Below are 25,768 nucleotides of genomic sequence, written 5' to 3' on the forward strand. Positions count from 1 at the left end.
TATATCCCCACTCAATCATATTGGAATCACTGATATGTATACTCACAATATACCATCTGTATATTAAGTACACGTTTTTATTTTATGAATTTTTTAACAAGTCATCCCTTTCTGACTTTCTGAACCTGTGTCTGATAGGTATAGATATTTTTTATATCACATTTTTATAAAAATTACGGTAAATATTTGAATTCTGCTACTAATGCCACAAAATTGACGAAAAAATTGTAGATGAAATAAAGCAATTGAAAGTAGATACAGAAGGTTTGAAGACAAACAAACAACAATACGAAAAAGAAAGGCAGAAATCAGCAGGTGAGTTCTTAACTTTATTAATAACAAAACAGATTTATTTGTACATTTGTATACCTGCATGTACCGAGTTTTAATATCGAACATAATGTACGTTTACAAATTTGTTAACCAGACATTAAATTGATTATTCATCATTCATGTAATCCACATTACTCCTAGAAATGTGCTCTATGCCGCCCACTAGTCTTTCATTACAAGTTCGAACGAACAAAATCCTAATTTAACCTACAACGAAATTAATCTATTCCTAATTTCACAGTAACTTTGCAATAGATATTGGAAACTGTCTCCTGATTCGTCTTTATATACACCCTTATACCATGTTTCTGTCTATACTAACCATGTTCGAGATGATGTTAGACTTGAAATTCGATATCCTGTAATTAGTACCGATATAGGGAATAACAAGGAATTGGTGTGCTGTATTGCCATGTAAAATTGAGTATGTACACGCTTTTCAAAGATGAACATAATTCAGCCATAACACGAAAAGTTTGGCCAACAACTCTTGATTCACACTTTTTTTATTGTTAAATTGGTTTTATTTTTTTTCTTGTTTCTATTATCAATTTTCGATAGAAAGTTATCTAAATTTTCATTTCGAATGAACACAGCTAAGTGAACAATATACAGTTATTAAATGGGTTGGATGCAACAGACCAGAATATTTGTCCTGGGGTACTGAGAACACTTTATCATTCTCAGTAAGGAAGGACAGATGTTCTGGTCTATTGCATCCAACCCATTTAATAACTGTTTTATTACCTAATTTGTGTATGAGATATAATAAAGAATGGAAATGGGGAATATGACAACCATTCGACCAGGAATAGGAAATTGACCGCTCCATGTTTACGAATTGGCAGACGAGAGTCACATCTACGTTTTTACACACGAGTTTTTGTGTGTAAATTCCAATTCAATGAAGCGCTTAAAAAAGTTCAACCAATCAAAAGGATTAGATAAAGGTCATTATGGGGTCAGTGCAATAGACTCCTCAAGGAAACTATTGCACCGTGCAATAGTACATCGACAGTGCAATAGATCGCCCTGTCCTGAATAAATTTTGAAAATAGAGAAAAATATGTGTATATTTAATAAACAGGATAAAACCTTATAATTAGGTAATAATAACTATTATCTGAACTGTATATGCAGTAATGTATTCATTCTCTGTCATGTTTGACTGGCTTATGGTACATATATACACTCAATTAGGAGGCTATATATATGTAGATGGGTCTGAAAAATTCCCAACGATGTTAGAACTGTCAAATTTGCAAATCGAATTTTTGGTCGTTCCCTCCGCGGGACTCGAACTCGTACCGCTGTGATATCTATGGCAACACTGCCTGCACAAAGTCCAGCGCCCTAGACCACTCGGCCACTAGGCTGTATAAAAATATAGCTTTCGCTGGCCGGGTCATTCCTCCTCGTAGGATTAATATAGGACTGTAACTTAGTACACGATGTATGGTAGTACGGGACAGTTCATCAAGGTGTTATTATGTAGGATAGAGAATCAAGTTAATGATCCATGTCACAACAAAAGTCTAAGAACGTGGCGAATCTATTCGCTACACTGCTCCATTGGATCAAAATGATACAGGGAAGATAATGTAAACTTATAGATAGGTCTGAATAATTTCCAACGATGTTAGAACTGTCAAATTTGCGATGCAAATTTTTGGTCGTTCCCTCCTCGGGACTTGAACTCATACCGCTGTGACATCTATGGTAACACCGCCTGCAAAAAGTCCAGCGCCCTAGACCACTCGGCCAGCTAGGCTATATAAAAATATGGCTTCCGCTGGCCGGGTCATTCCTGGCGTGAAAATCCATCACTCAATGAGAATGACGCTGAGTATAATATAGCACTGTCAGACAATTTGACCTGAATGTCGTGACTAAGGTACATGAAGTTCATTCACGCCAATGGCCAGTGTGTATAATTGACCTGGATGCCAAGACAAAAATCAATTTTACATAATAACCACCGAATGATTTCCAAAAAACTTTTAAGAAATATAGTTCGATACAAAGATTAATTTATTTTCCCATTATATAGAGAAGCAAAATCGTACAATAATGTTATAAGCTCCCGTAACCGTCTATGATTTTTTAGACAATCAGTAGATCTGTTGGAGGGTGAGGCGTTTGCCGAATTAACTGACTGTCCAAATAACCATAGACAGTCACCTGGGAGCTTATAACTTACACGTATAATGTAATCATGAGATATTCATTCAGACGATATATATGTATGAACTATAACACTAACATTTTTTAAATTGCTTGTGTTTCCCCAACTCTGTAGAACTTCAGTTAGTTGAGTAGATATAAAAACAAAAGCGTTACTTCACTTTCTAGATGAAATGAAGAACCTTAAAGAATCAGTTTGCAAATTAGAAGAAAAGTTGAATGCAGAAAAACAAGAAAATAATTCACTAAAAAAAAATAATGAAATGGCAAAAGGTATGTATATATATATCAAAGCTGGACAATGTTTTCTCATGAGCGTACAGCTCCAAATTGAATTACTGTGAAAGTACTATTCTTTGTGGGTACCAATTTTCGTGGTTTTCGTGGGTAGGCCAAACCACAAAATTTGGTTCCCAAAGAAAAGGAGATTTCCATTTATGTGTATACAGAAAACCTCAAAAGCTACGACTTCAAGAATCTATGAATTTGTGTTTCTTCCCTAATCCACGAAAATTGGTATCCACGAATAAAAGTACTTTTCACTTTAAGTAAAAGTTTAAATCAGACAATACTTTGATGGACTGGAATGATTTTATTTATGAATTGCTCTAGAACCAATGTAATCTTCTTTATGGAGCTTCAATCCCAATCATGAATACATGTACTACCTAAACCGATATGATTATATTTAAAAAAAAAAAAAAAACGCGCTCTGAGAAGTGCATCCACGATTCATCCCGAGGGAAGTATAAATTAAGCAGTATGCTTTTAGATCGGTAATTAAATATACTTCTTTTGAGCTGTTCAAATGAAGATTAATAACAAAAATTATAGGCCGAACTGACAAAATAGGAAACACGTCAGTACCGTGATTTCTTTGTGCTTTCAATACCTGCAATGTGGAGTTCAACGTATTTCAATTAGATGTTGAAAACTATATACTTAATACATTTCCATCTTCTTTATTTCATCGAACAATTGCTATGTAGTATAAAGATAAAGGAAATAGTAATACTATGGTCTCATTTTTTATGATTAAGGTGTACTACCTACTGTTAATTATTATTTTGAACTGATTAAATATTATGTTAGCAGCGTTAATCCGAAAACTTTGGAGTAACAGATAATAGACTATTGATAGATATTTTGATGAAAAATATACATTCAAAATTAAAAAACAAACAAACAAATGTAATTATATCATAGAAAACATTAAGGACCTCGAAAAGACACTGGAAGATGGCAAAAAAATTCTGAATGAAAAGACAAAGAAATTAGAGAAACTACAAGAGAAACAAAGTAAGAATAACGACAAAGTATTAAAATGATCCAAGTTGAAATTTTTTACCTATTTCTGACAGTAAAAACTTTCCAAAACAACTGCCTTACAAAGGTATTAATGTTCAATTGTTGGCTTAATTTAATTTTTTGTATATTAATACTATAAATGAAATGTATTGAAATATTCTAAACAAGTAAATACTTCTCACTACAATGAAATAAATTGTGTCGTTCTATAAAGTGGTCATATTGCAAAGACATTTTTAAATGGAAAACTAAGCATCTATCCAGTAGCATGATTGAACAAAGCTACATGATCAAACAGTTCAACGACCTTTCTTATTGAAATGAACACAATTATTACAATACTGATGTTCATTCTGTATTATACAAGAACGTAAACGTTTACATATCATAGTGTCCAGACTTGACACAAAGACAAAAATGACAGAATTGATGAGTTTTACTTTGTCTTGAAAGAAAATAAAACAATGATAGTCCTTTCTATAATTTTATTCAGGAAAACTAGATAACATTGAAGATCACAACAGAACTTTATTAAACACAATTGGGAAATTGGAGAAGGAGAAAGGTGTGTGCAGGCAATCAGGCGCGTAGCTGAGGCCAAATTGAAGTATAGGCAAAATTAAGGCAAGGGGTCTTGCAATACCTTTTACTATGGTATATGATGATACGAACTTGTTCACATTGATTAATGCTGTACAATATACATCGTATTATTGAATCTTATGGGCAATTTGTAATACACAACTGTCCTCTTGCAAAGCTTGTATGGTTAACACGGTTTCGTACTATCACTGCATCAAATATAATTGTATGTGTTCAATCTTCAATAAGAATTTTTTTTTTTGAGTCTGAGTCTTTGTACTTGTAAACATGGTGTTGAAAGACTTTACTCATCTGGTGCTTTGCAACATTGGGTAAGTACAGAAATAGAGAACAAAACTTTTCAAGTCACAAACAAATTGTTTTTTTTATTACTAAATAGTTTATAGCACAGTTTTCGACGAGAAATCATTTGACTACAAAGGAGACACGTGGCTAATTTAAGTCTTATTGGGAAAATGATACTTTACAATATTGCAATGTTAAAATAAGGTACTTTTATATAGTTGTTAAACATAAATCAATGTTTGACTGCATAAAACATTTAAAGTTGTTTCAATCACACAGAATTCAAGTGCAACGGACTTTCAATAATGAAACTTGTTAAGATCTGAGATTTGCCCGTTCACTGCAATATGTGGACTAAAGGCCCAATTCCAATCAGACTAACTCTGTGCTCCTTATGCAAAACTGTTTTTCATTATATGGTGTTATAGGTTTGTTGTTTTGTTGTGAGCTTTTTCTAGACATACAGTCTTCTACATACTTTTCCATTTGCCATAACTATGATGGTAGAGGTTAATATGTTATTTGCTACATCCACGAAGGGAGAGCTTAAATCTTTTCGTCAATTATTTGGTGAATTTGCTTCTATAACAAGTATATGTGAAAAAGGGTGAATTAAATGAAATTTTATATAAATAAAGCAACTTACAAATCAATTGTAAACCAATATACCATGCTTATCCTCTATATTCAACCTCCTCCTTGAGTCAACAGTGTTGTTAGAAGACTGAAAATCTAGACATATGAAATTTGTCACTAAAGTAATGTTTGCTCAATGCTTTCAAACGTTTGTAATCATCTAATCACTTTGAAGCATACGGACAAAGTTTACCGATTTATAAGTATGAAAGATTTGTATTATTATAATTTAGCGAAACTTGAGCAACAAGGAGATACAGTATCAGCTGAACTACAGAAATGTAAAGAGGAAATAAAAGAGAGAGATGGTAAGTGAAAATATCACAATCTGTATTTCAGCAGCTATTTCCCTTCTTTTTACTATGTTTATTTGAATTAATGGAAATTTATTTCCATTTAACAAAATCCTTGATTGGACTTCAATCGAAATGATTTTGGATATGAAATTTCCTTCACATTGTTTTTTATGAATTTGATTATATACTTGGATTTAAGAGCGGTATCTTTTTATCTCGATTGTTTTTCGAGGTAGTAATAAGTTCAGTGTATTTATTGTTGTTCGTCAGAAAATTAGAATAAGTGCTAAGTGATTTTAATTGTTAAATCCATTTTCAGAAAATATCAAGAAAACAACAAGCGAATTGCAGTCAGCAAAGGAAAACCACGAAAAGTATAAGAAGGGAAAGGAAGTTGCTGTTGGTTTGTACTTTAATTCGTATGAAGTTTAACATGTTTCTTTATGGAATAATCATACTGATAAATTATTCATAATTTGACGATGGTGTAAAATTATTTATATTTTTCTCATTAATGTAATACATAATGCAAGCGATCCAAACAAAGTACTCCTTTCTTCCCGGGTAAATTGTCGAGTTTTTTTCTTAATCAGATTTCAGCATTGTTCAGTTGAGGTTAACTGACATACCATTCCAAAGTGAGTGACTAAAATATCTGCGATTTTTGTAAGAGAGGGCCCATAAAAAATCAATAAATAATTTCATATCACAACACATTTTTATTGGTGAAACCATTTCGCCTTCACAGAGCCCTTTTAACTTCTCTCGCTTATGTTGAAGCATGCACGGTTACAATCTATATTTTACTATCTCCAGTGAAGAATAATAGGACAATTAATCGGAAAGAGTGAATAACCAAAATATCACCACGAGCGCCGAAGAACGCTTGGATTTAACAAGTCCCACGAGTTAAATCTTCAAGCGTTCTTGGCACGAGTGATCATATTTTGGTTATTCACAATAACCAATTGATTATTCTATTTATTATATAGATTTTCTTAATAATTTATCGATATTTTCAACATGAATTTTGAATTCTGTGATGGGTGGATTGACATCAAAGTTTTGGCGGGAGAAATTATACCGAATTTATTTTATTGTGAATTATCGAAATTTATTACACTGGGGACATTCGATAAAACACTGTTATCTATATATTAACAATATATCATCATATTGAGTCAAAATATTTAACAAATTGGCACCTAGTACGTCATGATTTTATACAAATTTACTACTATCAAATCAATGAATTTGTGTAAAAACTTGGAACAGTAATCAAGGGAACCAAGGTTATAGCGGTAATCAAAAGAATGTAATACAGGGACAAAGACCAGACATGGAAAACAGACATACACAACAAAGAACATAAAGTAACTAAAATCATACATACAAAGTAACAAAAGTAAATGAGCAACTCGAACTCCACTAAAAACTGGGAGCATGGACCAGGTGCACCGGTATGGTAAGCGTCTTCTGCTTTTCTAGAACACCCGCCGAGTTGCTCATAAAAAGTCAAGTCCGGGGTAGACAAACGAGGAAAGGAAAACTATGACCCGTTGAATAAATCAGTTTTCATGGTGCTGATGGATACACCATAACGATCCACGAGTTCATGATGACGACCATAAAACTTCTGTAGTGATGACTTCAATCTTGTAGCAACATAACCCTGTTCCAGAAGCCTATTTGTTAGAGTTCTAGCGTGGTACAAAACGTCTGCGTAGTTTCGGCAAGCTCTGGCATAATGTATGAGTTGTGATATGAATACTCCATACGCAGGAGCCGAAGGGATGTTGCCACAGATGAAAGGAAAGTTTACAATTCTGATTGAAAAGTCATCACGTTTGTCTTAAAGTTTGGTCAATATTTTTCCTTTATCATCGATTTCTAAGTGTAGGTCAAGATATGCGGCTGACTTCACAGTGTCTGCAGTATCCTTTATCTCAAGTTCTTTTGGGTAGATGCGATGTATCAAATCCCCGAAATTAGGATTGTTTAAAGATAATACGTTATCTATATAGCGGAAACTGAAATTGAAGGATCTAGCCAAACGATATTCTTTCTTTCTCATCCTTTAATTAAAATTCTTTATTAATTTTAAGCACATCATGCTCATCACTACATAGCAATACAAAATGTACCATCAATACTATGTCAACATAGTTTTTCATGACAACATCAGAGAAGCATATCATATAACTAAGTTCCATTACAAAAAATTCTGTCCTAAGTTTTAAAGCATACATCAAGTATATTATACATAGCTTACGCATATCTTTTACGTTTTCCTACAAAGTAACCCAATCAGCTTAATTGAGGAAAGATTTAATATAACGCCTTCATAATGCTGAATAACAGTTGCATTGTAATACAAAGTGAAACATCTTCGACAGTGTTCAAATTACAGAGTGCACATTTCCTATCTGATCTATCTACACCATGGTTACGCCCTACTTCAACAAATAAGTTTTGTGATGACAACCTCAACCTAGTTAAATACACTTTAAAATTTGCATGTTTTGTTAGGTAGTTTTGCATGCAAACACTGTTGACAATGTTTTTATACAGATAACAATTAGTTGAACTATTCAGCTGTTCGTCCAAAAATTGGAATTAAATACATTGCCATGCCACTTTAGGAGAAATGACGGATGAGGATATATTATATATATTAATATTGTTGGTATCATTTTATCGCAAATAACAATTCATTTTATGATTTCCCTATCATTCATACTTTTTAAGTTTATTAAGACGTTATTCATCTTTTGACCTTTTTGACGCATAAATTATTTACCCGTATTTCCAAATTGAAACTAATTTCCGATCAAAGCACGAATTTGATCATACAGCTATTGTAAGGCGTTAAAATCTTGGGAAGCTTTCGTAGTAAGTTTTAACTTGTGTCATTTCTCTCTCTCTCCATATATAGGGGTCTGAAAAATTCCCAACGATGTTGGAACTGTCAAATTTGCGAGGCAAATTTTTGTTGTTCCCTCCGCGGGACTCGAACTCGTACCGCTGTGACATCTATGGCAACACCGCCTGCACTAAGTCCAGCGCCCTAGACCACTCGGCCAGCTAGGCTATATTAAAATATAGCTTTCGCTTGCCGGGTGATTCCTCGTAGGATTAATCTAGGGCTGTAACTTAGTACACGATGTATGGTAGTATTGGACAGTTCATCTAGGTGTTATTATGTAGGGCAGAGGATCAAATTAATGATGCATGTCACAACAAATCAATATTATACGTCTCTGAATGTGACGACTCTATTCACTACACTGCTCCATCGGATCAAATTGATACAGGGAAGATAACGTAAACTTATAGAAGGGTCTGAAAAATTCCCAACGATGTTAGAACTGTCAAATTTGCGAAGCAATTTTAATATAGGCTAAAAACCACCAATTCCACTTTCCATAGGCTTCTATGCTAATTTCACAATATTCAATGGCTTCTCTGGACTTTACCTTAACTTTAACCTGCAGAGGACTATATATCAGCATGATTCTACATATGTCAGCTCACAATCCTCAGAATGGCATGTGGGGTTAGCAGACTTGCAGTGCAGTACTGGTCACCAGAAGTGAAGGGTCTATAAATAGCATGGGAAATCCCAGTGTTTTCACAAGATAGGGGTATATTTAAAAATCATTATGGAGATTAGGCCTCACATCACAAGAAGCAAAATGCACCTATAAAATGTACAGAAATGTTTTTCCTTTCAGAAACTGTTTAAATTTTTTAAATAAGATGAGAACTTTTTTCACAGCACTATGAGGAACAGGGGTAATTTCTGCGTAGGACTATTTTTGCGTACGTTCCAAATGCTCATTGGTTGAATTGGTGGTCTGTAACCTAAAGAGTCACTTTTTGTCTTAGAAAAAATAAATAACTATACAGGTTTCTTTCTACACACATACTGAATGCATTTGCAAAGTTTCAGTGAAATGTGACAAGCACTTTTTTAAATATTTGATTTTTAAATATAGGGTAACCAAGTTGTGCGAGCAAAAAAGTGACAATATTCTACCATACATAAATGCATTAAATATTTGCAAAGAACTTTTTCTGACTTTTCAAATAAAAAATATCAATCACAACTTGTTTTTTAACAATATTAATGAAGAAATAGTTTTAAAAGTAATCATTTTCTGAGAAATTGGTCTATTTTTAAAAATTTATTTCTGACATGCCTCCCCCTTTTTCTTGATCACATGTCAAAAATCCTAAATCTTTAAATTTTCACAAAAGGTGATATATTTGGCTTTACATTTGTAAATACAGTGTTTTCACATTAAAACATGACCAGTAAAGGGCACCTAAAGCAAAAAAAGTACTCAGTAATGGATTTTCCATGTTGCCATAGGGGAATGCTGATATGGCCTTAACCGCAGTAATGAAAGTGAGTTTTTCCTCATTTCTAACCTAATTTTTGCTCAAATCTACACAAAACTTGATTTCAAGTGCTTATTACCACCATATTTAGGTAAATATAGCCCTCAAAGTTTAATATTTGATATTTTTACTAAATTTTCTACACTTTTTACAAGATAGGACATGAAAATCAGCCAAAAAGACCAATTTTCCATAATTTGGACCTATAACTTAAAAAAATGCATATTTTGAAGGATTTTTGTAGTGTATTCCTCTCATGGCAAAGTTAACAAGATCTTCAAGTAGTTTAAAGCTATTTCAAGAAACTTTTCATTTTGCCATGGCTTCAACTTAAGGCTAAAAACCACCAATTCCACTTTCCATAGGCTTCTATGCTAATTTCACAATATTCAATGGCTTCTCTGGACTTTACCTTAACTTTAACCTGCAGAGGACTATATATCAGCATGATTCTACATATGTCAGCTCACAATCCTCAGAATGGCATGTGGGGTTAGCAGACTTGCAGTGCAGTACTGGTCACCAGAAGTGAAGGGTCTATAAATAGCATGGGAAATCCCAGTGTTTTCACAAGATAGGGGTATATTTAAAAATCATTATGGAGATTAGGCCTCACATCACAAGAAGCAAAATGCACCTATAAAATGTACAGAAATGTTTTTCCTTTCAGAAACTGTTTAAATTTTTTAAATAAGATGAGAACTTTTTTCACAGCACTATGAGGAACAGGGGTAATATCTGCGTAGGACTATTTTTGCGTACGTTCCAAATGCTCATTGGTTGAATTGGTGGTCTGTAACCTATAGCCTAGCTGGCCGAGTGGTCTAGGGCGCTGGATTTAGTGCAGGCGGTGTCGCCATAGATGCCACAGCGGTACGAGTTCGAGTCCCGCAGAGGGAACGACAAAAATTTGCTTCGTAAATTTGACTGTTCTAACATCGTTGGGAATTTTTCAGACCCTTCTATAAGTTTACGTTATCTTCCCTGTATCAATTTGATCCGATGGAGCAGTGTAGTGAATAGAGTCGTCACATTCTGAGACGTTGTATATATATATAGAAAGGTCTGAAACATTCACAATGATGTTAGAACTGTCAAATTTGCGATGCAATTGTTTGGTCGTTCCCTCCGCGAGGCTCGAACTCGTACTGCTGTGACATCTATGGCAACACCGCCAGGTTTAAGTCCAGCACCCTAGACCACGGAGGGAATGACAAAAAATTTGCATCGCAAAATTGACAGTTCTAACATAGTTGGGAATTTTTCAGACCTTTCTATACGTTTACATTATCTTCCCTGTATCAATTTGGTCCGATGGAGCAGTGTAGTGAATAGAGTCGTCACATTCTGAGACGTTGTATAATATTGATTTGTTGTGACATGCACCATTAATTTGATCCTCTATCCTACATAATAACATCTAACTGAGCTGTCCCGTACTACCATACATCGTGTACTAAGTTACAGCCCTAGATTAATCCTACGAGGAGAAATGACCCGGCCAGCAAAAGCTATATTTTATATAGCCCAGCTGACCGAATGGTCTGGGACGCTGGACTTAGTGCAGGTGGTGTTGCCATAGATATCACAGCGGTACGAGTTCAAGTCCCGCGGGGGAACAACCAAAAATATTACAGTTCTAACATTGTTGGGAATTTTTCAGACCCGCTCTCTCTCTCTCTCTCTCTCTCTCTCTCTCTCTCTATATATATATATAAAATCGTCTACATATGTCAACAATCACTCTTACATGGTGATGAATCGTTAAAAACGTACGAAATATAATAAATTAAATATTAAATAAACGTCTAAATATGTTTAACATCACCAAAAGATGGTAAAATTTGCATTGAATATTTTGGATAACCGATATCCTTCTTCAACATAAAACTAATAAAGTTCAAGATCAAAACAGATTCAGAAGCTGAATCACATACGCTGTGGGTGATTCTACCTTTATCAAAGGCACACATAAGCAAATGATAAGGAATCTGAATGAAAATAACAAAGGGGTATTTTTATCAAAACTAAGAAATGAATTTACTGTGAAAAACAATTAAGAAAAGTCAAAATATAGTAGTACGGCGTATTGATGCATAGCATGTAGTGCTGTACAAGCCGTAGACAAAGACCTAAAATGAATTATTTTTTTTATTCGAACACTACCTCCAAATCAATGGTACAGCTATGGGAACGAAAATGGCTCCTTCGTATGCTAACATCTTCATGGGTAAATTAGAAAATCAAATAACTTCAACATCTTTATCGAAACTCCTCTCTTGGTTTCGATTCATCGATGATGTTGACATGAAATGGACTGAGTCTAAACAAAATTTATCCTACATGCCAACAATGCTCATCCATCAATCAAATTTACTCACGAAATTTCTGACACTACAATCACATTTTTGGATACTACTACGTCTGTAAGAGACGGGGAAATGTTAATGGATCTTCACAGCAAACCAACTGATAGTCACCAATACTTATCTCCCAAAAGTTGTCATCAAAAACATTGTACTAAAGGCATACTATACAGCCAGGTACTTCGAATTCAGTGCATTTGCTTATCTGACGATACCACCAACAAACGTCTAGAGAACGCTGTGGTCATTTGTTATCGCGTGGCTATAAATCAACAGATATAGATCGGGGAATTAAACGTGCTAACAACATCAGCCGTAATGATCTCCTCGAGTACAAACCCAAGAAAAAGAACAAAAGGGTTCCTTTTGTGCTTACTTACCATCCAGCCTTTGGGAAACTCTCGCAGCTACTGCATTCGAATTGGGAAGACATTCAAAAACATCTTAAGCCCTCTAAGCTCTTTCCTGGGGCCGCGGTCCTGGCATTCCGTAGACCTAGGAGTCTAAGAGATGCCCTTGTAAGAGCAGAGATTTCATCTCAGCCCAAACAAAATTGGCCAGTGTCGACCATGTGGAGATAAAAGATGTAAGACCTGTACCCAGATACTGCACACCAAAATGTTTAAAAGCTACTGCACTGGAAAGGAATTTGCCATTTTTTGCGACGTGACTTGCAAAACCGAAAATTCTGTATACCTTCTCCAGTGCCGATGTGGTATGCAGTACGTTGGCGAAACAGAAAACCTTTCAAAAGGCGCATGAATAGTCATCGCAGTGACTACAAATGCAAACCAGACCTCCCTCTAAGTCGCCATCTTAGATCTGCCAGACATTGTTGTTACGATCATAGAACATAATAAAAACTGGTCACTACATGCTATGCCTCAATATGCCGTACTACTATATTTTGACTTTTCTTAATTGTTTTTCACAGTAAATTCATTTCTTAGTTTTGATAAAAATACCCCTTTGTTATTTTCATTCAGATTCCTTATCATTTGCTTATGTGTGCCTTTGATAAAGGTAGAATCACCCGCAGCGTACGTGATTCAGCTTCTGAATCTGTTTTGATCTTGAACTTTATTAGTTTTATGCTGAAGAAGGATATTGATTATCCAGAACATTCAATGTAAATTTTACCATCTTTTGGTGATGTTAAACATACTTAGATGTATATATATAACGTCTCAGAATGTGACGACTCTATTCTATTCTCTACACTGTTCCATCGGATCAAATTGATACAGTGAAGATAGACTTATAGAAGGGTCTGAAAAATCCCAACGATGTTAGAACTGTCAAATCTGCGAAGCAAATTTTTGGTCGTTTGGTCGTTCCCTCCACTGTGACATCTATGGCAAACCGCCTGCACTAAGACCAGCGCCCTAGACCACTCGGCCAGCTAGGCTATATAAATTATAGCTTTCGCTGGCCGGGTCATTTCTCCTCGTAGGATTAATCTAGGCTACACACACATATATATCTGTCTCTGTGTGTGTGTGTGATTGCAATTGATTTGAAAACACTTAACTTTATTTGCAGAAAATTTTAAGCAAAATTTAAAGTCATATGAAGTTATTATTGCAACAAGAAATAGTGAGATTCAAATTCAACAATCGAAAATTGAAGAGCAAGAAGACATCATTTCCCAGCTACAAGGTAATAAACTTACCAAAATAATGACAAAACATACACTTCAAATCCAAAATATTTTAAGTGTTTCACTACTTTTGCTTAATGTCAAATTGTTACTTACCATTTGATCGTTTTGTCAAACTGTCTTTTTCTATTATTTTATTTATTCAGATTATATAGAAACTGCATGGAAGATAAAGTGGTGGAACTAAAAGAAACGGTTAAGGGGGACCGGACCTCATTCCTAATTACTCTTTGTTATTCAGTAAATTTTGAATTTTCATTTCATTTGTATGAATTTATGAAGACATGATAACTTGAAGAAATGAATGGAACTTTTTATTTTTCAGATCTATCAAACGAACTTTCGATGTCTTTGGAACATTACAAGAACCTCTTTGAGAATGAAGAATCACAGCATCACTGTGAGTTAAGAGAGAAATAATTTCTTTTAAGAAGAAACGCCTTTTCTGACTTCTTGTTTTGTTTTTCATCTCATAGACGTAATCTTACAATGTAATTGCCACTTATTAACGTTGTTTATGTTGGTTTAATCAAAATTAGATTTCAACCAATGACTGAAATATTTCTGTCTATTTGAAATAAAATCAATGCATGTGATGAACAGCTAAATATAATTCTCTTCGCAGGTTATTTAGTGTGCATCACATGATTGGGGTTATTTCCTTTAACACATTTATCACTTTGCTGAAATTGAAATAAAACATACTGTATATTATCATAGTCATACTTTCAAATATATATTGGTAAAAGAAATGTTTCTGCAATTTATGAATAATACCTCAATAATGCTTTAGTTCTATATTTTACTAGCCTTTTGAATACGTAAAGTTTACTTCCTTTTTTGCATTTCAATAAATGTTTTTATTTCTTTTCACTTATATTGCCTGAATAGGCGAAAAATTATTATATTGTGCTGTAATATATACTGTTTACAGCGACTAAAAATGCTCTCATGGAGCAAGTTGATAATGTCACCAGACAGAACTCTCAACTCAACACAAAGGAAAGAGAACTTAAAGTTCTTCAAGGTAATCTATTTTCAATTTTATCGGGAAACCTCTCATTTTTCGGAAATGTATTTGTACAATTTAATATAGCTTTACTAAAAATGTGATTTATTCATTAGTGTTGGTGTAATACTTTAATAAAACAACAATCTGTTATTAGAATATATTGATATTGCATAAGAATGACATAATTCATTTTATAACAAGTATTAAAATATAATAAATATAACACATATCTATTTTTTTACCAAACGAAAGAAGTTTAGGTTTAATCTGTCTGCCGTGTATCAGTCAAAGATAGTGCCTCTATTTATTTACCGTATTTGATTGATTTCCCTTTTAGTTTTATGAAGGATTTCTAGCAATATAGCATGGGTTGTTTTGTATAGCAATCAGTCAAGGCGGATTATTGATTTTGGTTTGTCGCCTAGTATTGTCCTCGTTTCCTTTCAATTTTGGTGAATAGCTTGTAACATGGCTATTTTGGATTTGATTTTACTTGCGGAAATAAAGAAAGACTACTTTTTTCAGGAAGTAGACTGAACATCGTTGATTAAGGTGTTTCACCTGGATAGCGTCTCCATTTATAAACGAATTCCTTAAAACGTTGGTGAATGGTTTGTAGCAAAAAAGCTTACATGGGATCAATTTTCATAGAAATCTGTCAATGGGAGAACTTCACAACTGATAAGGGACTTTGTTATCCCTTAGAATTCCATTAAGTGGGTGTTCTTGCTCTGTTCTTATGAAGGGTTTATTTTTTTCTAAATAGTGCATGTATGGACACATAGGGTATTGTGAGCATGTTTACTAAAATTCTTTAATTTCCCTGTTTGCTACACGCTACAGATGAGGTCAGTCGAGCAAAAATTATGGCTAGAGATATAGAGATACGATATCATGAGTTGCCCGAAAAGGAAGAACAGTTCAAAAGAATAGAGGAAAACAACAACTCTTTAAGAGGTATGTGTACATTTTAAATTTCAGCGTAAGTGTACATTAAAGACCAAGTTATTCCTACCTCACATCCTGATAGTAATATGTCATCAAACATTTTACAATTTTACAGCTGTCTCGAATAGTCTTTATATATATATACTCTGATATAATTTCTTTTATCTTTCCAGTTTAATTTGTAACATCTAAAATCTAAAATAGGAGCTTGTATGGTGATATGATATGTGTTCCCTGAACTTGTGTACAATCTTGCATAAAATGGCTTTATTTTTAGATGCCTGCACATCAAATCCCTTTGCATTATATATTTCGTATTGAAACATTTCATTAATTTCAGAAAGTTAGTAAATTATTGATAATTGTGGTGACCACTAAATAAAATGTATGGAGCACAGTAATACTTGCAGAGGGAGATTCAACTTATAATTCATTATTATTTATAGTTGATATTATTTCCTGGGTGATATAACAAAGTTTTTATGGTTGTTTCTTTTTATTAAGAGGAAAATGCAGGACTGTTGTCTAAGCTAAGTGGACTCAGAAGGATTCAGACAGAAAACTCTTCCTTGAAGGACCAGAATGAAAGTTATTGGACTGAAAAAGAAAAATATCAAGGTTTATCCATATGCTCTATATTCTGTGAAAGTGTCACATCATTAATGCTTTACTTTCATTTGCTCATTTCCAGTTACTAGTATCTTAATACTAATATTGGCAATATGCTGTACATTGAAATATAGTTGTTAATTTTCTCCCAGTATTATAAAGGCTCTGCTTACATTTTTACTTCCCTTAAAATGTCGTACTCGTTTTTCCATCTACTATTATTATTTTTAGCTCACCTGGCCGTAGGCCATGTGAGTTATTGCCATCACTGTGCGTCTGTCCTCGTCGTCGTTAACAATTTCTTCAGACTTTTTATAACGCGCTAGAATTCTAACAAATAGGCTTCTGGAGCAGGGTTATGTTGCTACAAGATTGAAGTCATCACTACAAAAGTTTTATGGGCGTCATCATGAACTCGTGGATCGTTACAGTGTATCCATCGTTTTCCTATCCTCTTTCGTCTACACCGGACTTGACTTTTTATGAGCAACTCGGCGGGTGTTTCTAGAAAAGCAGAGGACACTTACCCTACCGGTGCACCTGGTCCATGCTCCCAGTTTTTAGTGGAATCCGAGTTGCTCATTTACTTTTGTTACTTTGTATGTATGATTTTAGTTACTTTATGTTCTTTGTTGTGTATGTCTGTTTTCCATGTCTGGTCTTTGTCCCTGGATTACATTCTTTTGATTACCGGTATAACCTTGGTTCCATTGATTACTCTTTCAAACATCTTCTTCTCTGAAACTACTGAATAGATTTGCATGAAACTTATAATGACTGTTCCTAAGAGTATTTTGCACAAAATGACCGTTTGAAATAATGATCGGTTAAAAACATGGCCGCCGTTACTAAAAATAGAACATAGGGGTCAGACAGCAGATTTTTGCATATATCTCCAAAACCGTTATGTTTGGCCAATATCTTTCAATTGCTGAAATATCCTTATTATAAGGCCTACAAAAGTCTTCAGGGATCAAAGTTGTCAGACGACTCCATGTAAGGGTTATTGTTCTTGAGAGGTGAAAAATGACTTTTTTACAGTTTTCAGGCTATATCTTGAAAACTACGATAGATAGAATGAAACTTTCAATTGCTGAAATTATTCTTATTATTAGGCCTACAGAAGTCTCCAGGATCCAAGTTGTCAGACAACTCTATATAAGAGGTACTGACCTTGAAAGGCAAACAATTACGTTTTTTGCAGTTTTCAGTCAATATCTTGAAAACTATAATAGATAGAATGAAACTTTTGATTGATGAACTGATCCTCATGATAAGTCCTACCAAAGTCTTCATGAAGTCAAAATTGTTGGACAACTTCTTGTTAGAGTTATTGCCCTTGAAAGGCAAAAATTTAACAAGGTGAGCGATTCAGCCTCCTGGGAGCCTCTTATTTTTATAATTTTAAATTAGACACATTTATCATTATGCTTAGAAGTTCTAAACATAGCTATAGTTTTATTAGTCCCCATTGTTTCATGTTAAGAAGGAGTTTATAGGTTATCCATAATTGTTGTTAATTGTACATTCTACATAGAATTGTCTAACTTGCACTTGGAACAACATTCCACTTATGTATCAGAATTGAAATGTTAAGAGCGAATTTGACAAAACAATGAATCAGTTACTGCTTGAAATATTTAATATATCAGAGGCGTTGATGCAAATGTTTTCCGAGCTTTTTTATATGTTTTGTTAATATGTTCATAGAAAACAACCAACGTATTGGAGAAAAGTACAGGGAATTGCTACAACAGTTTGGGCAGCAGATTAATGAAGCACAGACATTTAGGAGTGACAGAGTCCAGCTTCAGAAACAATTGAAAGAAAGAACAGGTAAAGTACAATCTGAAGACTACTTTAATATTGTTCAAGTGACTTTCTGATTTGTCTTTGCCATTTAAAAGGCACATAACAATAATACATTGGTAATTTTAACTGGTCAATATTACCTTTTTCAAAAAATATTGAGAAGTAATATTTGTTTTCAATTCCCTGAATTGAGAGGTTTGATGGAATGAAAAAGTACAACAACTAAGAGGTTGATATCCTCTGTATATTGGTGATAAAGGTTAGTATAGTGATCACAGCTAGCTTTACTTGCAGTTATCTGGATATCTTTTTCAGGAGTCAACAGTATGTAATTATGTTTATGAGGTTTGGCAGTAGGCTTGTAGGCTGGACACGATACTTCACGGGCATATATGCACATGTTTCACTTAGTACTAAGTACAGTTTAAAACAACATTTCATAAATTCAGTGTGTTTGTCTGAAACAAGATGTACTGTCTATATAGCATTACTTTTTTAATTCATATTTTTATTTTCCAGATGAAATCAACGCCCTTAAAAGGAAACTTCAGACAACATTAGGTAAGAGAAAGACATAACAAGAAATGAACTGAAAACATGAAATACAGTATAGATGATAAAATATACAATATTGCACTAAAATGGTCGAAATCAATATATTATAATAGTTCAAGTACAATAATTAGATACGGACGGTACAGCAGAAACTTTAATTTAAACAGAAGCAGGAAATCAAGTATTAAAACTATTTAACATTATTAAGTATACTATAATTCATTTTTTTTTACAAATCGACATGTTAAAAAAAGCATAGATAAAATATGTAACATAACATAACATAAGTTTCTAATGTGACCTAGTTTACTAGTACATACCCAATAGTGCATTTTGTTATGATCATTCGAAGCACAAACTGAAATTATTTTTGTAAAGCTAAAACTGATTTATTTCTAGTAAAGCCTGAACGAAGGATCCAATTACATTGTAAATTTAGATTTGACTTATATACTACCCTTCTTGAAATGGTTTTATAGGATCTTGTCTGACCTATCTTCATTATCATATCTTCTTGTACAAATTCAGAACAAAACTCAAAATTCGAACATGACCTGATGGAATCTCAGATTCTGCTTATGACAACTAGATCAGAGCTTTTTACCAGATCTGGTGAGTAAGCTTAGAAACAAGACTAGAGTATTGCACAGGGATACTAATAAATTTTATGATATAAAAAATTAAAAAAAAAAACTTTTAAGTCAACTACTGATTAAACTCACCACATAAGCAAGTGAATTCTGATGTATTGAAATTTTTCGAAAGTGAACACAGATCTTTAACATTAAGTAATTGAAACATAAGTTTTGGTGTGATCTTGATCTTTGTTTAAAGATATGACTCAAAATATAAACAAACACTGTGATGAAAAGAAACTAAATGTTTTATTGATTCCGTGTGGATGTAGGAATCCCTCTCACTTCACTATCTGCGAATCACTCTAGATCGTATTCTGTTCCAGGTTATACTTTTTCTTTCTCCTCGATCATCAAACATCTTGCATAATTGTCGAGTTTCTCGGACAATATTGCGTCGTTGATACGACCTTGAAGAGGGCAGAAATTGAGGCCCTTAGATAGAAATAAGACCCATCAGTTAAATGATTTGAAGAAAAATTTATAACAGATGGTTGACTGTCAGGTTGTTATGGCTGTTGCGTCTTTTGCTCCGTTTTTTTGAGATGATGGAACGGTAATAGATGACATGCCATCACGGTGGAATTTACGTATTTATCATGAAGGACCTGATTTTGTATTTTTGTCATGTAACCAAGATGTTTAAATGATTACAGACTGGAATAACTTTTAAAGTTTCCTGATGAAAGACATAGACTGTTATTGGTCGACTGGGGGTTGGGGGTCTTTTAATTCACGGCTCCTCTCAAACCGCTGAAAAGAATTTAATGAAACTTTCACAATTTTCATAGCATTATATTACTGTGCACATACTTTTTTTCCAAAAAAAAATCCCGTCCTAAAATGGTATCACCCAATTGTTGTCGTTGGCGTCTGTTAAGTTTGAAACTTTGAAAGCAAAATATTTAATTATTAACTATTATCTTTGTAGAAAGAGTAAATGAATCTGAGACGCAATTAACAGACACACAAAATGAACAAATGAATATAGGTGCACAGGAGATAGATATGGGTATGTATTAATAACATTCAATAAACATATACTGGCAACTACTTTCTGTTTTAGCTTTGAATTTAGGCTACCTGTATAGGGTTTATTCATCCATTGTCAACATTCTTTGACTGAATATCAGCAAAAAATACTGAAGCGTCAATAGACAAATAATGTAAATACGTCAAAATAAAAAAAAGATGGCCTGAAACTATCTACAAATCCAATGTGGCGAACCGAATAAAATATATTACACATTAGCACTGAAGATGATGGAAACAAGGCGTCACACAAAAAAAAACCCTAAATTACTAGGAATATGAACTCCCACAGGAAATGTGAGTGACATCAGGTGCCCTGTAGGGTTAATCATGTTCTGCTCCGCCAGTGGCACCTGTGAGTATACAAATCTAGTAACAATAAAGCAGCCTCCCAACACGAGTCACAAAGGGGTCCCACCAATACAGTTTGCACTAGGACAACGACAATCGATTCAACAAAGTATCATGAGGTAAACAAAGTAAATAAAGCGGAAATCTCATCTTCATGTCTTAACTTTGAATTATATTTTGTTCAAATTAAAAAATGATCTATGGAACAGTTTTTTGTCAATTTTGTTCAGATCATGACACTGACAAAACCTGCGTATTATATATTTGTTCTTTTAATATAAAAAATCAACTTAATTTGAAAAATGAAGCCAAAGGTCAGAAAGGACCGTTTATTAAAATCTAAGATTAGATGTCATTTAAATCAAATGCGGATCCAACAAAATGGAATTCTCACTTTTGTTTTGACATTGTGCTCATTCCGTATATTTTTGGGCAATGATAGAGTATTAATACCTGGAAAACACCCCTTTCGAAATCTCGTGATCCGCATTTCATGTGTGCCACATTCTACTAAAATTAAATGCTCGTCTGGAGTTCGATATATATGTAAAAATGATGGTCATAATACCTTTGGGTATTTAGGTTTCCCTCTGCCTGTTTGTCCATCTGTCCTATTTTCAAGCAGTTTGCAGCATTGAAATGAAACTTTGTTGGATGTAATAAAATCACTTGGATATGCGCATACTGTCAGGAATTTTATGTTTGAACAAAAAACGCCTCAACGACTTGCAGGATTGTTATGAAACTTAATGGGGTGTTAAATTACCATATTGGGATGTGCGCACTGTCAAAAAAATTGTAGAAATAACGGTTGTCGGACGTTATAGAGGTGAGAGCAAATTGTTTGTCAAAAGTGCTTTGTGTATCCACCATAGTGCCCAATACGAATCGTATGTCCACAATGGTCCCTAAATGTACAGGGGATATTTATCCCATTTGGGGTAATGTGTAGTTGATTTAGCAAATATAACTAACATTATCCTTTCATAAATACCATCTTAAGTTATGATGGTGATCCCTAGTGTTCATGAAATAAAATGTTTTTGTTTAGAATGTATCGGAGCTCATAATTCATCTTTTTCTTTCAGGAGTAAACTCGCCATTCCAGTCATTGACTTTCAATGATTCGGGTAAGTGCCACTAAGACTATACATGACTTACATGTACACTTAGATTGGGATTATTTGTTGACTTCTAAGATACAGATATTTGTACATTTGTATCTTTATCACTGCGTTATTTCTTTAAAGCAGATACATCCCACTTGAATCAGCTGATTGTTTTAAGTCCTTCCCTTATTGTGAGCAGGCTTTTGTAGAAACTTCTATAATATATTGTCTGCACTCTGTGAAACTTGTTCTGTTAGGTGTTTGGAATGAAGACGATGTATACCAGTTAAAGCATATTGGCTGTTACGTTTGTTACATAGTTTGAAAGCGATAAACTTTACTTCGGACTCTACGTTTGAAAGTTTTCTACGCTGCTTATCACGATTTATCTCTAGCCAATAAGTCAGTACGGTTACAATGTCCTATAGACAATCATGTGTACATATGAGCTATTGTGTCTGTATCTATTTCATCATCTTTTATGTGGAAATTTTTGTAAGAATCAGGCAAAATGGTAACAATCAGAAACATGCATGTCAAAACCCCACTGATCTGACAATATTACTTCACTCAATGACGCTTTCTTAATTTGAAAAGACCATTATTTGATCTCTGCATCACTGTATTTGAAATTTTTCATTAGACTGTTAGAAAATGAGGATTTTTTACAGTTATCTGCTATTGAAATATTGGTTTTCAGTGCATTTAAATGAAATTATAACTCGGTTTACCATAATGATATGGAAAATGTGGTCATTTTTTATTCAGACGCGATAATTTGATCAGAACCATTTTATGTGACTACATATACACTGACTGAAAGATTGTATTATGAGTTTTTACCTCTTCCAAGAATGACTTTTATTCCGTGTTTCTTGTAATGTCAATTGTTTGATATGCATGATAACGATATCCGCAATTTTATTACATATGAGCGTCAGTCTGTTTTACTATTCAAGTTACCGGTAGATGTAATGTTCAAATGGATGATCTCCGTGTATATCCATTGACTTGATTGCTATTGCGTTTTTTTTCTGGGAAGATATCAAGTTTTTTGTTCTGTATCTCTGCGTGTTTTTTGTTGCTTTTTTGCGAGAGAGAGGAGTAATTGTTTTATAAGCGTATTTTTAAGTGAAAATTGTGAATGTATTAAATTTTAACTCATAAACATGTTTATATTTAGCTTATTAAAAAAACACTTGAGCTGTAATTAAGATTGAGACATGCCACCAAAACTATTTATCAAAGTTATCAGGGTTTTTTTTCGAGTATACTCACGTTGTACTGGTTTTAAGTTTTAGTTTTGATATTTAAGGATATCTTAGAGCCATGGTGCACACTGTTTTAGATTGTTTGTTAATATTTTCTAATTATTATATATCCAAGCAAATAATAAATCCACACATCTTTGTAAGTGCAGCTTCTCCATGACTTTTCAAGGGATTTCGATGAATTGGGAATTATATGTTAATTTGCATAAGAAAATTTAAGTATTGCCGCATACCTTTGAAAGGGAAATAATTTGTCTTTTTGGTTTCACACGCGAAAATCCAGTTGTGACCGTTTAATGTTCCTTCAAGTTCGTTTCTAGTATACACTTCAGCTCCGTGTTATTTTTATTTTTTTTATAATTTATTTATCGTCTTTTTCATGTTTCCCGCTTTGTTGTACTTGTAATCAGTGCAATCTTAGCGAAACCAGAAACGGTTTAAATGTTTGATTTAAATCTATGATTCAAATATATATTTTTTTTATTTCAATAATGCTTTTTCATAAATAGATCAACAAGCTTAACCATATAAAGATAATTTTCAATTTATTTATATTAAATATTTGTTCATTGGCTCACAAAAAAGCAGGACCAAATCCTGGAATTTAAATGTAATTGTGCACCTGGTCCATGCTCCCAGTATACAAGTTGCTCATTTTCTTTTTTTCTTTGTACGTATTATGTTGGTTATTTTATGTTCTTTGTTGTTTGTGTCCGTTTTCCATACGTAGTCTTTGTTCCTGGATTATTTTCCATTGATTTCGGCTAGAATCTTGGTTTCCTTGATTACTCTTTATAAAAGAATTGAACGAAAGATAACGTAAAAGAATAGCATGTTCTCCTTTCCCACTTGTCCTAACATTGGACGATCGGTCCCAAAAACAGATGCCATGCCTTTTTTCAGTAGTTAACTGATAAATATGGTAAACATGGTTCATGTTAATATTGACAGCTGTGTATGTAGTTTATTGTGTTTCATAGTAAGACAAAGTGAAGGGCAATGATTCGAGAAGCTTATAATTGCTTTTATTCTACATCACAGGGTTTTCGTCCCCTGGCCAGACAGCATGGAATAGAAGAAACAATGATGACAGTACCCCGATTGGAGTAAGTATTTAAATTAGTTGTTTTACATTGTTTTTTTAGATTATGTTAAGATTTTAACCCAAAAAAAATCCTATTTTACTGTTACTTGTCAATGGTTTATGAGAAGTCATGGCCAAGCGTCAGGTAATATCAAATAAATTGGGAAAAAATAACTTTTACATCTTCAAGTAACAAACACTTTTAAAAAGACTTACATGTGACAAAATATTTATTAAATAATCTACTTATAAGAAAATTGTTCACAACCATACTTAGAATAGATAAAAAATATCAAAAATATTAATTATTCCACAGCACTTGTTCGAGTTTAACAATAATTGTGGCCCTTTACAGTACATGTATCATTATTCCACATTTTTGTTTTTTATTTTCAGATCCATCGCCACTTGTTCATTGCAGGATATGCTAATGCTTTTTAATATATAGTCAGGATTTTACCGATGTTTATGTTCTGTTATATTCACTGTACAAAATAATTTAAAAATGCTGTTCTAAATTTTATTTCTTTGGAATCTGTGGTTGATTTCACAAAAAATCTGAAGTGTAAAATTAGTCGTAAGTAATAACATCACGATACTTTGAAGGATTGATAGGAAATATACTACAAGCAGCTTACTGAAAAGCTGTTTATTTTATTCTGTTCCTCAAGTGTCCCATATGCTGGGAAATCATCTGTGGCTCCAAGACACAAAAATGGTTCTAGGTATAATCTTGCTTTGAGTATTTTGTCTAAGCAGTTAAGTCCATGTTGACTGCGGGGGGTATGACTTAGTCTAGTTTATAATGATGTCATAACTAACGACTAAATTACACTTACTAATGTACGGATGATTGTGAAATTGACCACTATTTAAAAAAAACATGTCTCCTCTTTTATGTTGAATTCGAAAATAATGAATAAAGATGAAGTAAAATTAATGTTCTTGGGACTTATTTGAATCTAATGACATATTTGCTTTATACAATATTTTTATGTTAATGGGAGTCTAGACTTTGTTGATTCCATTTGCTATCGGTATTTCAAAGGAAAATATATACACGTACTTCATTAGCAACTTGTTTTCATGAAGAGGTTGACCCTTAAAAACAATGTTATTGATTTCCTACAAATAATACTTTCTGAGTTCATTTCTTATATTGAAGCATTTTTTTTATATACCATTGAAAAGGGAAGGGGTATGGTGAAACATGACAGATGCAGCATCATACAACCTTTATAAAAAAAAAAGTAAATACTTACAAAGATCAACAAA

At 33.4% G+C, this 25,768-nt stretch overlaps 1 protein-coding gene across 6 annotated transcripts in view; it reads left to right on the plus strand.

Moving 5' to 3' along the window:
- LOC148622475 (uncharacterized) overlaps window positions 1-25,433 on the plus strand; it is a 50,908-nt gene extending 25,475 nt beyond the window's left edge. For all 6 annotated transcript variants that reach the window (XM_088572439.1, XM_088572436.1, XM_088572440.1 and 3 more), the window contains 18 exons: window positions 232-315; window positions 2,686-2,790; window positions 3,724-3,816; window positions 4,319-4,390; window positions 5,583-5,657; window positions 5,965-6,048; window positions 13,958-14,074; window positions 14,401-14,475; window positions 15,010-15,102; window positions 15,931-16,044; window positions 16,540-16,653; window positions 18,355-18,480; window positions 18,976-19,017; window positions 19,540-19,623; window positions 20,578-20,658; window positions 22,118-22,159; window positions 24,451-24,515; window positions 24,890-25,433. In XM_088572439.1, coding sequence (XP_088428565.1) covers window positions 232-315; window positions 2,686-2,790; window positions 3,724-3,816; window positions 4,319-4,390; window positions 5,583-5,657; window positions 5,965-6,048; window positions 13,958-14,074; window positions 14,401-14,475; window positions 15,010-15,102; window positions 15,931-16,044; window positions 16,540-16,653; window positions 18,355-18,480; window positions 18,976-19,017; window positions 19,540-19,623; window positions 20,578-20,658; window positions 22,118-22,159; window positions 24,451-24,515; window positions 24,890-24,934 — 1,511 coding nt within the window. In that variant the 3' untranslated portion in view covers window positions 24,935-25,433. The remainder of the gene's footprint in view (window positions 1-231; window positions 316-2,685; window positions 2,791-3,723; window positions 3,817-4,318; window positions 4,391-5,582; window positions 5,658-5,964; window positions 6,049-13,957; window positions 14,075-14,400; window positions 14,476-15,009; window positions 15,103-15,930; window positions 16,045-16,539; window positions 16,654-18,354; window positions 18,481-18,975; window positions 19,018-19,539; window positions 19,624-20,577; window positions 20,659-22,117; window positions 22,160-24,450; window positions 24,516-24,889) is intronic.
- The last annotated feature ends 335 nt before the right edge of the window (window positions 25,434-25,768 follow it).

This window comes from Perna viridis, chromosome 3, assembly GCF_037379345.1.
Source record: "Perna viridis isolate PV_CMFRI_1.1 ecotype Kerala chromosome 3, ASM3737934v1, whole genome shotgun sequence".
Taxonomy (NCBI): domain Eukaryota; kingdom Metazoa; phylum Mollusca; class Bivalvia; order Mytilida; family Mytilidae; genus Perna; species Perna viridis.